The 17,584-nt window shown below is 38.1% G+C and overlaps 1 protein-coding gene across 1 annotated transcript in view; it reads right to left on the bottom strand.

Annotated features, from left to right (window-relative positions):
• The window catches only part of ttn.2 (titin, tandem duplicate 2), a 162,713-nt gene that overhangs the window by 111,387 nt on the left and 33,742 nt on the right, over positions 1 to 17,584 (bottom strand). The window contains exons 43-73 of the mRNA XM_081368710.1: positions 13,376 to 17,161; positions 12,324 to 12,602; positions 11,620 to 12,183; positions 11,038 to 11,319; positions 10,671 to 10,949; positions 10,295 to 10,576; positions 9,802 to 10,080; positions 9,422 to 9,709; positions 9,038 to 9,316; positions 8,638 to 8,919; positions 8,258 to 8,536; positions 7,871 to 8,149; positions 7,391 to 7,669; positions 6,998 to 7,285; positions 6,593 to 6,871; positions 6,217 to 6,498; positions 5,820 to 6,101; positions 5,455 to 5,733; positions 5,093 to 5,371; positions 4,717 to 5,004; positions 4,328 to 4,606; positions 3,782 to 4,063; positions 3,119 to 3,397; positions 2,750 to 3,031; positions 2,374 to 2,652; positions 1,982 to 2,269; positions 1,605 to 1,883; positions 1,230 to 1,508; positions 851 to 1,129; positions 461 to 748; positions 57 to 344 (exon numbers count right to left, since the gene is read on the bottom strand). Coding sequence (XP_081224836.1) covers positions 57 to 344; positions 461 to 748; positions 851 to 1,129; positions 1,230 to 1,508; positions 1,605 to 1,883; positions 1,982 to 2,269; positions 2,374 to 2,652; positions 2,750 to 3,031; positions 3,119 to 3,397; positions 3,782 to 4,063; positions 4,328 to 4,606; positions 4,717 to 5,004; positions 5,093 to 5,371; positions 5,455 to 5,733; positions 5,820 to 6,101; positions 6,217 to 6,498; positions 6,593 to 6,871; positions 6,998 to 7,285; positions 7,391 to 7,669; positions 7,871 to 8,149; positions 8,258 to 8,536; positions 8,638 to 8,919; positions 9,038 to 9,316; positions 9,422 to 9,709; positions 9,802 to 10,080; positions 10,295 to 10,576; positions 10,671 to 10,949; positions 11,038 to 11,319; positions 11,620 to 12,183; positions 12,324 to 12,602; positions 13,376 to 17,161 — 12,516 coding nt within the window. The remainder of the gene's footprint in view (positions 1 to 56; positions 345 to 460; positions 749 to 850; positions 1,130 to 1,229; positions 1,509 to 1,604; positions 1,884 to 1,981; positions 2,270 to 2,373; positions 2,653 to 2,749; positions 3,032 to 3,118; positions 3,398 to 3,781; positions 4,064 to 4,327; positions 4,607 to 4,716; positions 5,005 to 5,092; positions 5,372 to 5,454; positions 5,734 to 5,819; positions 6,102 to 6,216; positions 6,499 to 6,592; positions 6,872 to 6,997; positions 7,286 to 7,390; positions 7,670 to 7,870; positions 8,150 to 8,257; positions 8,537 to 8,637; positions 8,920 to 9,037; positions 9,317 to 9,421; positions 9,710 to 9,801; positions 10,081 to 10,294; positions 10,577 to 10,670; positions 10,950 to 11,037; positions 11,320 to 11,619; positions 12,184 to 12,323; positions 12,603 to 13,375; positions 17,162 to 17,584) is intronic.

Genomic DNA, 17,584 nt, shown 5'->3' with positions numbered 1-17,584 from the left:
ACCTAAGACAATAAAGACAATGAAGACAGTCACACCGAAAAGCAGTGACCAAATACCTTTCACAGAAACCTCTGTGGAACAAGAGTCCTTCCCAATATCATTACTAGCATGGCAAGAATAACGACCGGAGTCTGCTTTATCAGCCTTCAAAATTGTTAAATGAGGGGTGTTATCCACACACGATATCTTATAATTGCCCCCTGTACGGATGTCCTTGTGATCCTTGGACCAAGTAACTTTTATAGGCAATGATCCCGTCATGTGGCATTCCAGTTCGACAGTATCTCCCACTGTCACATCCACGGGTATGAGCTTTTTATCAAACACAGGTGGATATCTTGGCTCTGTGGAGTTAGAGATAACAGTACAATTGTATAGACATGTTAACATCCATTTCAGTGCGTTTCACAACACATGAAACTCATTTAATCAGAGAACAATATGAAAGAGATAAGCAAACCTTGAAGCGTGAGCTTGGCTCTACAAGAAGCAGTTCCAACACTATTAGTAGCAACACAGGTGTATTCACCAGAATGTCTCATTTCACCCTTGGCTATCTTTAGGATAGCAGAGTTATCATCAAAAGACATTGTGTATTCTAAATTGCTCCTAAGAGCTTCACCATCTTTGAGCCAAGAGACCTCCATAGGAGAGGATCCTGCAACACGACACTCAAACTGGACAGGCTGCCCTTCAGTTTGTGTAATGCTAGTAATCTTTTTAGGGAAAGAAGGTGGTGTTTTCACATCTGGAAAGCAAAACATTAAGCAAAATACATTAATAGTGGTTACACAGTGCAGGTGAATCCTTAAGAGACAGATTCAGAGCTTTAGAAAGAAATTTGCATCACCTTGTACAGTTACGTGGCAGCTGCAAGAGGCAGATCCTATGCTGTTTTCTACCTTACATGTGTATTCACCAATGTCAGATTTGGCAACTTTAGCTAGTTTCAGGCAGGCAGTGCCTTTGAAAAACTCCATCTTGCAGGTTGGAGAAGAACGCACTTTGCCATCTGCCTTGAACCATGACACTTTAATTTCAGGAGTGCCACCAATCTGGCATTTCAGACAAACTGCATCACCTGCAGTGACTTCCATAGGCTCCAAACTCTCAATAAAGAAAGGTGGTTCTAAAAGTGACAAAACATATATATTCCATAAAGACAAGCATGCACATTTTTATATTGCCTCACAGTAGCTTATACTGAGCATATCTACCCAGAAACAAACCTAAAATGGACACTGCTGCTTCACAAGTGTCGTGTCCAGCATCATTAGAAACCTCACAAGTGTATTTTCCAGCAGCCTCTTTATCACTGTTTAGACACTCCAGGATGCAGGAGTTCTCAGTGGTCGTAATGTTGTACTTGTAAGAGGAGTAAATTTCCTGTTCATCTTTATGCCATTTCACAAGAATCTTTGGGCTTCCCGCATATGTGCATTCAAGTATCAGTGACTTGCCCATTTCAACAGAGAGGTTCTTTAGCTTCTTGACAAAGCATGCAGCCTCTGAATAAAAATGACATATATATGTGAAACACAAAGTTCTGCTATAACAAGTATTCAGGAAATTGTTACTCATATATTAACTAAATTAAAACTAACCTTTAACAAAAAGGTTCACAGGACAGTTTTCCGTCCCAGCATCATTTATGATCTGGCAAGTGTACTCGCCAGCATGAGATTTATCAATGTTGTAGAGCTCTAGAATTGCTGTATTTCCTCTTAAAGCAATCTCACAGCTTCTCCCAGACACTACTTCCTCACTGCCTCTAAACCATTTCAGTTTCATTGGGGTACTTCCTTGAACGGTTGCTGTAAAGGTGACATTTGTGCCTGGGAGGGTTTCCACCGGTTGAGGTGTGGTCACAAAAGAGGGGGGTTCTGTAGCAAATATGACATGGAAAAGGATGTGAAATGTGGTTTAACCAATAGATTTACATTTATCAGTTATTATAATTATTCTACAGTCAAACACTAACCTTTAACTATTAAGGAAGCAGATGTCTCTGCAGTTCCTGCACTGTTTACTGCTTTACATTTATATGTGCCAGAGTCTGAAAGTTTCAGAGTTGGCACTTTCAATGTGCAGGTATTCTCAGCAAATGTAATCTCATAGTTCGGCCCACTTTTAATCTCCTCTTCATCATGGTACCAAGAGATAGTAAGAGGTGCAGACCCTGAAGCTTTACAATCCATTTCAATAGATTTTCCAACAATATTCTGTGTGTCCTTCAGTCTTCGTGAGAACGAAGGAGGGACGATTTTGTCTGTTTGACCAAAAACAACACTCAACTTTTGGCTGCATAAGAAATCACACGCAATTCTAAGACTGTAACAAATATTAAATACAAGAATTTTTAACATTACTGACCCAAAACAGTGAGGTCCATTTTGCAGCTATCACTGCCAACTGCATTCTTGATCTCGAATGTGTATTCTCCAGTATCACTTTTCTCTGTTGACAATAGCTTAAGACTGGAGATCATTTTTGAGAAGGTGATTTTGTATTTTCTACCTGAAGACAGCTCCACACCATTCTTGAACCATTTTGGCTTAAGTTCTGGAGTTCCAGATACAGTACATTCTAAGGCTGCGGTTTCACCAGCGGTTACACTGATTGACTCTGTCTTATCCACAATTGCTGCAGGTTCTAGAAATTTAGAAGTGTCATTAAGATAATTTGCACAATTCAATTAATTTTAAAAGATTAAATGTACTTGAGAGGGAAAAATATTTTTCTTACAAACCTAGGACTGTTAAGTTCGCTGTGCATTCAGCTACTCCAGCATCATTTTTGAGCTGACATGTATATTTTCCAGCAGTGGTAGATTCAGCTTTAAATATCTTAAGAGTGACCTGATTATTCTCAAATGTAATTTTCCTGTTGTCACCATCTCTGAGAATGTGGTCTTTATCCTGAACCCAAGACACAGTCATAGGCTGTGAACCTTTGACTGTTGCCAACAAAATCACCTCTTCACCAGACATGGCTGTCATATTGGATAATTTCTTCACAAACGCTGGTGGTTCTGAATGTCAGGAAGATGGTAATCAGAGAGTCAGAAAACTAAAGTGTAAAACAAGTATTTACTACTTTAAACTCCTATCTTACTGACCTCTTAACTTTACAGTGCACTGGCAGGAATCACTTCCAACAATATTTGATGCTTTGCACTCATATTCTCCTGCATCTGATACTTCCATTCCAAGGATGTGGAGAGTTGCAGAGCATCCCTCAGACACAAATTTATACTTCCTACTTTCTTTTAACTGTTTTTGATCTTTAAACCAGGTTATCTCAAAAGGAGCTGAGCCTTTCAGCTCACAGTTAAGACTGCCATCTTTGCCTTTCAGCCCCTCAACTGGTGTTGGGACTTTGTGGAAAGTTGGTGGTTCTACAAGAAAGTAATTGAAATTATTACGCTAATGCATATTAAAATCAATAAAAGGTTAATTAAATCAATAGATAATAACTATTATCATTAACTAGAACTAAAACGATTAATAAAGCTGAAATAATATCAAATATTAATATTACATGAAAAATTATTAAAGTAAACAAAATGTATATGCCTTAGCAAACTAAGTTGAAGTACACAAATTACTAACTAGAAATGAATAAAAACTAAAATAAACCAAAATATTAACATGTAAAATAAAACACATACAATTATCCTAAAATAACACATCTGAAATATATAGCCCATGTCAGTTAATGCTCATGCTAATAAAGGCATAAGCATTAAACTAGTGAGTGAAAGATCCATCCACCGTCTAACCTTTCACTGTGAGTGTGGTACTGCAACTCTTAGTTCCAGCATCATTCTGGACTTCACAAGTGTAGACTCCATTGTCCTCAAAGCTGGACTTGAAAATTTCAAGGACTGCCACAGAGTTATCGAAAGTCATTCTCAAGTTGCCACCATCACTGAGTATGGCATCATTTTTGTACCAGCTTATTTTCAGAGGAGCTGTGCCAGTAACTTTGCATTCAAGCTGGAGTGGCTCTCCCATCTTTATGACTTTTGCAGCTGGCAGTTTCTGTACAAACTCTGGAGGTTCTGTAAAACCAAAATTACAACATGTTATCATAATGAATAATGTAATACATAAAATGGAGCACTGAAGATGGTTTTTAGAAAATGGCAGATGATGGCTGAAAGGCAGTAAAGCGTCATGATGAACAGTAATGAAGTAAGATGATGGTGAAAGGCAGACAGACAGTTTATGTAAGCGAGACAAGAAAATACAAATGGCGAAGCATTAAAAAAAGAATGATAATGAAGAGTGTCGATAAGATAAGGGTACTTGAAAAGATGTCCAACCTTTAACCAACAAGGTTGTGGTGCATTTAGCGGTACCAGCATCATTGCTTATTTGACAAGAGTAAGTTCCACTGTGTGATATTCCAACCACAAAAAGATCTAGGAAGCTTGAGAGGCCCTCCAGGCCAGTAAAACAGGAAGGTCCGCAAATCAGCTCAGTGTCATCCTTGAACCATTTCACTGTGAAGGGAGGTGTTCCCTTAAATGTACTCTTAAAGCGAACAGTGGTATTTGGTATGACAGCCTGTGACTCTGGAACCAGCACAAAGCTTGGTGGCTCTAAATAATTGATGGGAAAGAAAGACAAATACATCTGTTAAGAAACCGGCAGCCATCAGAGATCTTAGGGTAATGAAATATACTACTAAATACTAAAAAAGCCATCTGACCTTTCACTCTCAGTGTACCACTGCATTCACAACTGCCCGCTTTGTTTGTTATTTTACAAGTGTACATTCCAGTGTCAGTTTTCTCTAAACACTCAATTTCCAAAGACACCATGTTGTCATGCTGAAGAAGTTTATGTTTGGTTCTTCCTGACAGTTTAGTTCCGTCCTTCACCCACTCCACAGTTATGGGGAGTGAGCCTGATATTTTACATCCGATTTGAACATTTGTGCTCAGAATTTCCTCCATCTCCATCAAAGGTTTGATAAAGGATGGGGGTATTATTTGCTCTGATAAAAACAAAGAAAGTAAATATCATAACTATCACTACAATTCAACTAATACTAGTTATTCCATTAATCATGAAGGAACACTAACCTAGCACATTTAAAGTCACTTTGCACTGGCAGGCACTGATGTGGTTGGAGACCTCAAACACATAAGTTCCCTTGTCTTCTAATTGGACAGATTGCATTTTAAGTTGGCTGACATTATTGATGAAGCTAAGGCTGTGCTGTCTTGAAGGCATCACTTCCTTGCCATCTTTACTCCATTTGACTTTCAGCTCAGGAGAACCCATAACTTTGCACTCGAAGCTTACTGGATCTCCAGTAGTGACATTAATCACATCTGGCTTTTCAATTATCTGAGGTGGCTCTGGGGATAACATAACAATTACATTTATAATAGCAAGTCTTTAGGATGGACAGCTACAAAAAGCACTTGCAAAAATAACCAACCTTGCACTACAAGTGTACCAAAACACTTCTCTTGCCCCGCCTCATTCACAGCCTGACAGGTGTATTTTCCACTGTGGATTGATTCACACACAGGGATTGTCAGAGTGGCAATATTGTTCACAAATGCCCTCTCAATTGCAGGATCCTCCAAAATCCAGTTTTCATCTTTCTGCCATTGTATGGATAGAGGAGGTGATCCTCTTACAACACATTTAAACTCAACCTTTTTTCCCAGAACTGTGACAACATTCTCAATCCTCTCCACAAACGATGGAGGCTCTGATAGGAAGTGCAAAATATGTTAAACAAGGTCAAGAGAGATAAAATAATATGTAAAACTGATATCAAACAAACTCGAAGCTAACCTTTTATGCTGAGTGTAGTCTGACTTGAACAACTCCCAATTTCATTTGCTACAATGCACTGATATTCTCCAACATCTAAAGCATCACATTTCTGTACATCAAGAGTCATTATAGAGCCATTCTTCTGCAAAACTACATGTTTAAGGCTTGATTTGATATCCTTTAAATCTTTTTGCCAAGTCACCTCAAAAGGAGCTGTGCCTTTTACCTGACATTCAAAATATGCATTTGAGCCATTCACAACCTCAAGAGGACTCAATGGCTTGACAAGAACTGGTGGCTCTGAAAAATGAAAAAAAAAAACTTGGTATAAAACAGTTCTATGCTCTGGCTATAGACATTTTAAAAGAACCATAATAAAACACTGAAATGCCTATGAAGTGCACTATATACTAACCTTTCACTCTTAGTTCCATACTACAGCTCTCACTGCCCGCCTCATTCCGGGCTTCACAGTAGTACACTCCACTGTCTTTGATATCACTGCTACTTATCTCAAGCCGTGCGAGAAAATCAACAAAAGTAATTTTATGCTTGTCGCTCGGACTTATTTCATTACCATCTCTGAACCAGTAGGTGTCTATCTCTGGAGTGCCTGTAATATGGCATTCAAAAACTACCAATTGGCCTGGTTTTACCACTGTTATTTTTTCAGGTTTGCGGGTAAATTTGGGGGGTTCTGAAAAAAATGAAATGAAATTAAATCAAGTACTTATTTTAAGCATTTAACAAAGGTTCAATAACATTTTTTTTAAAGTAATTTTAGTGAAAACCTTTAACGAAGAGCATCGCTTGGCAAGTATCTGATCCAACATCATTACTTATTTCACAGACATAGTCTCCAGAGTCTGAAGGCTTTGCAAAAAAGAGCTCAAGTGAGCTGGAAGTGTCATTTTTCTGAACTGAACAGTCAATTCCTGATGAAACTTCTTTCTTATCCTTAAACCATTTAATGGTCATTGGTGGCGTTCCAGACACAAGAACATTAAACTGCACTTTGGATCCTGGTATAACGTCTTGTGATTCAGGCTTCTCAATTATTGATGGAGGTTCTGCTTGCAAGAGGGAGATTTAAGATTACAGATTAAAGGAAGATACATTTTACTAAAAAGCATAATAAATTTACTGAAACTAACAAATCAAATCGTCACTCATAAAAGTCAAGGGTAATTGCAAACCTTTAATTTTCAGCGTGCCAGAACACTGAACAGTGCCTGCTTGGTTTTTAGCGATACAAGTGTAATTTCCACTGTCTGAACTATCAAGACGACTGATTTCCAAAGATGCCGCATTCTCAAAGAACATGCATTTGTGCTTCTCATCTGTCTTTATCTCCTTATTTTCCTTGAACCACGTAACAGTTAAGGGAAGAGATCCAGAGACCAGACACTCCAACTGTGTAAAAGATCCTTTTATACTCTCCATTTCCTTCAATTTTCTTGTGAAGGAAGGCTTTATTATTTGATCTGTTAAAGTGAATATAAAATAAGACAGTTTTAATCTAAAATTGATCTGAAATGTTGATCTAAAACTTCCAATAATAACTTCTATATTTTTTCTAACATACTAACCTAAAACAGTTACAACTGCCTCACAACTGCTGCTTCCAGCATCATTTGAAATCTCAAATATATATTCTCCAGCATCACTCTTCTCACAAGAAAGAATTTTTAACATGGAGCTTGTATCCGTGCTCTGTACTTTGTATTTTTTCCCTGATGTCAGCTCTTTGCCATCCTTTAGCCATTTTGCTTTAAGAACTTTAGAACCAGAGTACCTGCACTCTAGAGTGGCAGGATCACCTACTGTAACACTGACAGACTTGGCTTGCTCTGTGATGTTTGCAGGCTCTGTAATTACAATAAAATATGTATAAATACATGAAAATAGCTCTAAATCAAAAAGAGCTATGATACGATAACTGAAAAATAATGCGGAAGAAAAACAGATGATAACAAATTTAAATTGATACGAACAATGTAAAAACATTGAAACAAGAAAACAAGCAATTCTATAAATATTGTTTATAGTCTTAAACAATTACTACACACCTTTTACTGCCAGTACTGCTGTACATTTCTGACTACCAGCTTCATTCTGAGCATGGCAAGTGTACTTTCCACCAAGTTTTAACTGCACACTAGAAATGTGTAGCACTGCAGTCCGGTTCTCAAAAGATATCTGAACATGCTCAGATTCCTTGATCTCATGGTCATCTTTCATCCAAGAGATGGTCATAGGCAATGACCCTTTCAAAACACACTGCAAGGAAACCTCACCACCGAGGAGGACATTTGTATTATCCATCTTCATCACAAATGATGGTGGCTCTAATTGAAGATTATCAAATGCAAGATGAAGTTAGGACAATGTTCACAAGCTTTTTACTTTCACAGAAAGAAAAAAAAATATTCCAAGAATTCCCTGGACTTACTAACCTTTCATCGTAATATGAAAATCACAAGAGGTTTGTCCAACTTCATTTGCCACAGTGCACTGATATTTGCCGACATCCCCAGGTTCAAATTTCAAAATCTGAAGAGCTGCTACATCCTTTGTCAGGCTTATTATGTGTCTTCTATCATTTCGGATCTGCATTGAGTCTTTGAAACAGGAAATCTCACAGGGAGCTGAGCCTGACACAGTTCCTTCCAACACAACATCTGTGCCTTTAACAATTTCTTTGGATTCAAAAGGTTTCACAAATTCGGGAGGTTCTGAGATAAGAAAGCACCAATTGGCTAATTGAGAACTGTTTTAACCAACAGGAAATGACTTAAACATCCTTGAAAAGTAAGATGATTAACTTCAAACAAACCTTTGACTGTAACCAAGCAACTGCATCTATCACTGCCAGCTTCACTTGATGCTTGGCAAATATAATCTCCACTGTCTTCAACACAGCAATTGGAAATCTTTAGTGTAGCAACTGAGTCGGTGAAGGCCATTTGGTATTTATCATTTGAGCTAAATTCAGTCTCATTCTTATACCATCTAATATTGATCTCTGGGCTGCCAGTCACTTTACATTCCAAAGTTGCAAGACTCCCATTCAATACTAGTTTAGTCAGTTCAAGCTTCATCACAAATTTTGGAGGTTCTATAAAAAGAAAATGACACATTAAGATGAATTAAATAACTAAAGAGTCATTCTGTAAAAAACAAACAAACAAAAAAACAATGGATCTAAAAATATCATCAAGAGTAAGAAAAGGCACCTTTCACAAATAAGGTGGCTGTGCATGAGACCCTTCCAGCATCGTTAGAAACTTGACAAGTGTATTTTGCAGACTGATGTGGCTTCACAGAGTGCAGCTCCAGTGAACTTGAGTTGGCTTCTTTCTTGATGAAACAAGTTCCTCCAGTTAACATTTCTTTGTCTTCTCTGAACCACTTAATAATAAAAGGCGCAGTCCCAGTGAACGCAGCTTTTAGGACAACTGCAGTTCCTGGTATAACATCTTGGCTTTGAGGTTTCAAAGAGAAGACTGGGGGTTCTAAAGTTAATTTGAAAGGGTGGGGGAAAGAGATTTTTAACAACCACATTTCAAGTTGACAGCAAACAAATACAAAAATTATAAAATGGGATCTATTATTCTAACCTTTAACAGAAACAGTTCCACTTGTGTCACTGTGTCCTGCAGCATTAGTTGCATGGCAGGTGAAAACCCCAGCATCTGATGTCTCTAAATCTGTTATTTTCAGTGTGGCAGTACTTTCCTGCATTTCAGTTTTATATTTTGTTCCAGTTGTAATGTCCTTTCCCTCTTTGAACCAAGATACTATTATAGGCTGGGATCCTGACACTTTGCATTCCATTTGAATACTACCCCCAACATTACCATCTACCTTTTTAAGTGTTTTTGTGAATGTCGGGGGTATTATTTTATCTGCTCAAAAGAAGTAAAACACTATAGTTAAAAAACACACACATACACACAAACAACCAACTGAAAGATCATTTAGGAAGAATACCACTAACCAAGAACAATGACTGAACAAGAACACTGCTCTTTTCCAACCCGATTAGAAACTTCAATTTTGTATTCACAGCTATCTCCCCGTTCTGCCGAGAGGATTTTCAAGACTGCCACATTGTCTTTGAAGGAGATTTTGTATTTTCGACTTCCTGTCATCTCTTTTCCATCTCTGGACCATTTTACTTTGAGATCTGGACTTCCTGAAACTTTGCACTCAAGAGTTGCAGAGTCACCTGCTGTTACACTGATGGATGGAGGTTTCTCAACAAATCTAGCTGGTTCTTTAACAAAAATGAAATAAATCTATTAATAAACCAATCAACCAATCAATTAATAATAATAATAATAATAATAATAATAAGAAGAAGAAGAAGAAGAAGAAGAAGAAGAAGAAGAAGAAGAAGAAGAAGAAGAAGAAGAAGAAGAAGAAGAAGAAGACAATACTACAAAATAATATAATGCTAAATAGTGATATGTTTATGGTTTAATTCTAACCTTGAACTGAAACAGTAGCATCACATTTTTGTTTTCCGGCCTCATTTTCAGCTTGACAAGTATATTTACCCCCATGGTTAATGGCCACATTTGCTATTGCCAGAATAGTTATGCTGTTTTCAAAACTTGTGGTAATATTAGGATCATCATCTCTGACTAACTCTGAGTCTTTAAACCACTGAACTGTGATAGGAGCAGAACCCTTAAGAGCTCCTTGCAGTTTCACAGCACTGCCTAAAACTGCAGTGGTGTTCTCAACCTTCTTTACAAAGGATGGTGGGTCTGCATAAAAAAAGGCAGATTAATTTTCACATTAAATAAAACATTAACAACAACAAAGCAATTTTTTTAGACAATTGATATTGATTGGACCAACCTTTCAATTTGGCCACTGCTTTTGTAGATATTTTACCAACGTCATTGGAAATACAGCACTGATAATCTCCAACATCTGCACTTTCAAAAGATTTGATTTCCAAATATGCAACTGAGTCCTTTGAAACAATACTGTACTTCTTGTCAGAGGAAACTGGGTTTTTGTTCTTAAACCAGGTCACCTCAAATGGAGCAGTGCCTGTAACTTCACATTCAAGCTGAGCTGTGCACCCTTTGACTACCTCCACCATTTGCAACTGCTTTTTAAATGCAGGAGGTTCTAAGAACAATAAAAGCAATAAGAGTTATATTATATTATAACTCAATATAATGAGCATTAATCAGAAGGTAAGAATCTTGAGTATTACCTTTTACAGTTACTTGAGAGCTGCAGCTTTCACAGCCAGCCTCATTCATCACTTCACAAGTGTAATTTCCACTGTCAGACTCAGACAATTCAATAATCTCAAGAGTGGCTTGGCCGGCCTTAAATGTGATTTTTTGTTTTTCAGAGGAACTAAGCGGTTTGTCGTTCAAAAACCAAGTCACATGGAGTTCAGGCGATCCTTTGACAGAGCACGACAGACGTGATGACATTCCTTGTTTCCATAAGATCTTAGGCTCTAGCCTTTTAACAAAGACTGGAGGTTCTATGGATTCAAATGCAATGGGAGAAAACGATTTTTGATTTGTTTGAAAGAAAAAGACAAGTTAAGAAAAGACAATTTCAACAGGTAAATATAAGAGACATGTGAAGCAGCACCATGAAAATAAGCTGTAATACTTAATATGGCAAAGAAGAGCAGCATCAAATGATGCTTAAGCTTTGTGACATCCATCTAAGCAATGCAAATACACTAATCTGCTCACAATGACAGAAATTAATACCCAGTCATGCAGATTTGTTTCAAATACTGCATTTACCAAGGGCATTAATCTGGAAGTCTTACCTTGCACTGTCACACTAGAAGAGCAACTGGTGCTTCCTGCATCATTGGCAGCAGTACAGGTATATGTACCTGTATCTTTGAGTTTGGCCTTTTGAATTTCAAGAAAGGCTATTTTTTCTTCAAAAGCTAGTTTACAGTCCATTGTGGTATGGAGTTTCTTGCCATCTCTCATCCAGATGATAGAAACACCAATGTCTTCATCTACATGACATTCAAGACGTAGTGGGTTTCCCACAGCAATAGTGATTGACTCAAAGCTCTTCACAAAGTTAGGTTTGTCTACAACCCTCAGTTCAGAGCAGCATGTAGCTGTACCGACACTGTTTGAAGCTTTGCAAAGGTATGTTCCCTGATCACTTTGTTGTAGATTCAAGATTTCAAGAAAATACTTGTTCTTGTCAGAGGATGCTTTGTAGTGATCATCATTTGAAATGGCAATATTGTCTTTATGCCAGACAACATTCATTGGGTCAGAACCAGATATAACACACTGAAATTTTGCTTGCTTGTCCACAAATAAAGTCATCGAATCAGGCTTTGATACAAACTCTGGTGGGAAAATCTCTACAAAAAGAAGATATCAATAAGAAGATATAAAAAACTTTGCCAACAAAGTATCAAACACAAAGCATGTCAGCTCCAGAGTTAAATATTTCAAGACAACCAATGGACAATAAGAAAGTTTTTAAGGAAATTTGTCTTACCTGTCACACTTAGTTTAGCAGAGCAGCTGTCACTTCCATGGCGGTTTGACGCTTTGCATGTAAATTCTCCACTGTCAGCAACTGATGGGTTAAAGATCTCCAGGGATGAGGTGTGATGAAGGCTGATAATTCTGCATTTGTCAGTATGTCTGAGCTCAGAACCAGACTTGAACCACTTGAAGGTCACACCTGGAGCCTCCTCAATTTCGCATTCGAACTTTGCAGGACTGCCAACATTGACCTCCAGATTTTGAATTTTCCGCCTAAAAACAGGTGGCACTAAATTGTGCACACAGATAAAAAGCAAATTAATACATTATATTTAACATGTCCGCTAACAAGTAATAAGTGTGAGAATGAAAAGCAGAAACCACTGATTGGCACTTTCAAACACCTGAAATGTTTTACAAAAACATTTACTAAAAAGGTTCAATAGGTTAAATGTAACCATTTAGGTACATTCTAGCATCTATAATATTTATAGATATGGTATTTTCAAAAAGTGCCAATTTCTGTGGTTACTGTAATGGAGTAAAAAAAGCATTCCAGGAGTGACTGTGACGAGTAATGGTGATCTCGCTATGAGGGAGAGAAAAACAAATTCCATGAAGAGTGAAAAAGACTTGACATCCTAGCATGCATGCAAAAAAAAGATCAAGAATGAGGTGCTCAATGACTGATGAAACAATGAAAAACAATGGAGTATTTCATGACCAATTTACAGAGGTGAATACAAAAAAAAAGTGGAAAATACTGCAGGAGTGAAGGAGATGAATGTTGGAATGACACTGAAAGATCCAACGGGTTAAGAGTTGGTGTGAAGAAGTGAAGACATGCTAACATTTCAGTGATGTGGAATGGTGGCAAAATCGCAGCATTGTGAACAAGATCAGAGTGGAAGGCATTAAGAAGGTATTTTCATATGAAACAAAGATCTATACTATTAGTTGGTGTGGAGATACTGAGAAAGCACATCTGATGAAGTGTGTCTATTTTAGCTATGAATGCCAAGAGTTAGTCATGTGGTGACAAAATAATCCCATAATTCCAACCTCTTAAGACCACAGTGAGGTGGGAGGACGTTGAGGTCTTGCCAGCATCACCTACAGCCTCACAGGTATATTCTCCTTGATGATCCTTCATAACCTTGCTGATTTCTAGTGTGTAAGTGTCATGGTCTATGGAACACTTGAACTCTTTGCCAGACTTAATAGATTTTCCATTAAAAAGCCAATTCACTTTCTTTACATGTCTAATAGTCAATGAAAATTTTGCCTCTGAATGTTCCTCTATTATAATATCTTCCAACAAGCTTTCAAAAATTGGGTAACCCTCTCTAACAACTTCTTTCTCTAATTTCATAAATGCTTCAGTTATATATTCCTCCCTTTCCTCTCTCTGAAATATGACTTCAGTGGACTGTTCATTTGAAACAGGCCCCAAAACAGGTTCAGTTGTCATACCTACATCCCTCCCATGCCCTTTTACTGTCACAGATCTGGTTTCTTGTTGCTCAACTTGGATAGACTGCTGAATCTCAATTTTTGATTCACTTGCCACATGAATAGTTGACTGTTGCATAAAAGCTTGCTCTTTAGCTGTTACAGACTGAAAAGAGGCTTTGGCTTCAGTTTTTACAGTTGCAGATTGAATATTTGGTGATGTGAAAGGCTCTACATTTTCTGTCATTCTTACCATCTCCACCACAGGTGAAAGTAATTCTTTTGTAGAAGCCTTAGTAACCTGTAATCTTTGGGGCCTGCTGATTTGCATTGTGCCTGGCTGCTCTAAGGTCAGAACCTGTTGCTCTCGATAGACAATAGAGTAGAAAGCAGCTTGAAGTTCACTTCTGAGATCAGCAGTCTGGGGATAATCTCCTTCTAAAGCAATTGTAATTTCAAGTGGGGCACTTGCACTTGTGATAAGATAAGTGAACATGACAAATTTGGGTTCTCTCCTTTCTTTTACCTCATGAATTTCTACAGCTCCTAAACTCTCCACTACATCTGCTAGGATCAAAGGTTGGTCAAGAGCAACAGCAGTTGCAAGAGTACTTTTTAACTGGTATTTAATGTCCAATGAATGTGGTTTTGGAGGCGCAATAACAAAAGTGAGCTCTTTGGGTAGTGTTTGGCTCTCTCTTGCCTCTGACACTAAAACGGTACCCATCTTTTGCTCACTGACAACTGCTGTGGTTGTTTCAGATTTTGTGATATCCTCAGATAACTCCGCTTTGATTACTCGCTTTTCTTCCATTAATACTGACTGTCTAACAGACTGTCCTTCCTGAATTTGAACTGCAAAGTCTTGCTCAGTGGCCCCAAGAGCAATACTACTCTCTGTTGAGATAGCCTTTTCTTCTACATAAATTAATTCAGATGGGATTTTGGGTTCAACTTTGCTTTTAGACACAAATTTCTCAATTGTTCCAATATTCTCTGTGTGTCCCTCCTCTATATCCTGACTCTCTGACACAGATGTCACATGCACAATATTCCAGTGATCTTCTTTCTGAACTAGGGCACGCTGCTGTTTAACATCACTTACAAAAGGAGTTTCCTTCGGTAACGGCACTGGCTCTGAAAAGACTTGAAGAATACTTTCAGGTTTGGGTTCTTTTCTGATTTCAGACTGCATGCCTGTAACAGACACATCAAGATCTTTACAATAATCAGCAGTATGCTCTCTTTTCTCTTCTGTGCTTGCAGCATGATAACGGGCTTTTTCCTGTCTCTGTACAGCAATCTGTTTATCTGTTTTTTCCATTGAGATTATCCCTTCTTTTGTCAACGTATTTTCTAAATGAATGGCCTGAAGATGCAAAGGAGCAGGAGCTTCCTTACCAGGATGAATGAAAAGTTCTGTTTTTTGTGCTGAAAACTGAGATGACTCCTCGCATGTCACTGTCTGCTGTAAATCCACTGACACTGTGTGCTTAAGAATAGGACTTTTTTGAGCATCTGCCTTGCCTTGGACTGGTTTCTCACTGCTGAACCTGCCTTCAGATGGAAGAATATCCTGATCTGTGATGACCTGTAAATGTAGAACTTGTTCTTCCTCTCTCTGGGACTGCACTGAAATGGCACTTTCTAAACCTGGGATCAAACTTGACTGATCAGCTTGGAGCTGATGCTTTTCCTCAGCAACGAGAGCTGATTTAAATGCACTGTCTTTGACTAGAGATGCAGTCTCTTCAACTGGTCTGTGCATTGATAACCTCTGTTCTTTTGCTAAAGTTTGAGCAGTCTCACTAACTGAAAGGACAACTGGTTCTGGTGGTTCTTTCTTCACTGTTGTCTGAAAGGTAGATTCTTGAGATGACAGTTCTTTAGTGTGACCTTCTGTGATCTGTTGTTTCTCCGTTGAAACTGCACTGTAAAGAATTTTAACTCCCTCTTTAACCTGGTAGCTTTTTTCCTGCTGAGTATGCGGTATAACCTGTGAATGTTCTTTAACAATTGGGAGTTTTGACTCAACTTGGTGACTTGATATTGGATACTTGGGCTCAGGAGATGCCTTGATCTGTTCTGTTTCTCTGGTTGATAATGGCTCAGCTTTGACAATTGTCAGTGGAGTTACACTCTCAGTTATGGCAGACATTATTTGTGAGGGGTGCTCTTTTGCAATTTCCAGCTCTGTAACCTCTGGACTTTTGATTCGTTCAAAGTGCTGTTCTGTGAAGCCTTGGCGTTCTTGAACTGCCGAGGTCATAGTAGCCATCTGGAGCTGTTTCAAAGGGATTGCTACCACTGGTTCTGGCTGAACTGAAGCAGATATTACTCTCTCCTGCACTTCATGAGACTCCAGCACAGCAGCTTGATGAGTCACCTGCTCCCTGTGCATAGTTGCAATGGAAACATCCAAGTCATGCAGAGTGTCAACCTGCTCGCTCGCTACCATTTGCCTATCTTCTGTGCCAATGGTATAAATTACCTGATGGTCTCCCTGCAAACTAGCACCTGCCTGTCCAGGTAGGCTCACACTGTACAAACGTGATTCAGTGGCTTCCTCTTTCATGGACACTTTATAACTTTTTTGCTCTTGAACTAATTGCTGTTTGTGAAATACAGAGACTTTTTTGTGGAATACTATCAACTCAGCACTGCAGCTTGCCTCCCCAAAAGGATTGACAGCCTTGCATGTGTAGAGTCCACTGTCTTTCTGTTTGATGTTATTCATGATAAGAAAGCCAGAGCCATCTGGGTTACTTACAACAGAACAGATCTGGCTTGATTTAATTAGAAAATTACCTTTAAACCACTGAACATCAGGGAGTGGAGTACCAGTAACTCTATACTGAAATTTCACCTCACTGCCCTCTGCACACTGCACAGGTTGAATTTGTGTGGTAAAGCATGGTGGTTGCCCTGGTATTTTAAACATTTGTTCCACCCACTTTTCTGCTGCTGATAATTGACTCACTTGTACCTTTAATGTTGTCTTGCAGGTGGTTTGGCCAAATCTGTTACTGGCGGTACAAGAGTACTCTCCCTCGTACTCTTTCTTTACTTGTGTTATTATTAAAGTGTACTCATCTCTCTCCTCTACAAACTTATAAACTGATGAAGAAGTGATAACTTTTCCATTGTAGAACCACTGAACTTTTGGCTTTGGCAAACCAGATACTGTGACAGTAAACCTAACTGACTCTCCAACAGTAACTTCCACAGGTGTAAGCTTGGACTCAAATACAGGTTTCTCCTTTTTCCTTTCCAACAAACTAGAAAAACGTTTTTGCTCTGGCTTGAGTTCAAGTGTTTTTGACTTCTCAGGTAAATTAAGTGATGTGCTGTAGGTTTCTTCCTCTTCTTCGGTCTTCACAGTCAAACTAGAAAATTCTGTATGAAAATAATGGGATTAAAGATTCAACAAAATATTCTCATCAATTACAAGTTTAGATAAAGATGGAGGTCATTCAATATTAGTAAAGAAGCGGACATACTAATGCCCTTAAGAGATTAAAAAAAAAAAAACAGAATAACAGTAAACAGTTTTATCATCATTTTATTTACTTTTCATGTACATAGAATTACAATAAATGGGTAGAACAATGCATTTATGATTCTAATAAAATTATAGCACAGTCATTTATATTTCTTTATACCTATCCATACAGGTTTGACTAGCTGACTACGTATATTTGTATCCCAAAATGATGACAATTGTAGATACAGAAAGGCATAGAAATGAGAACACATACGCAATTTATAACTCATAAATCATCACTGTATCATTTTTTTTATCTAACCTATTTTTATTTT

This window comes from Scardinius erythrophthalmus (assembly GCF_964197995.2).
Source record: "Scardinius erythrophthalmus genome assembly, chromosome: 6".
Classification (NCBI taxonomy): domain Eukaryota; kingdom Metazoa; phylum Chordata; class Actinopteri; order Cypriniformes; family Leuciscidae; genus Scardinius; species Scardinius erythrophthalmus.
This window is presented reverse-complemented; position numbering and strand designations above follow the sequence as displayed.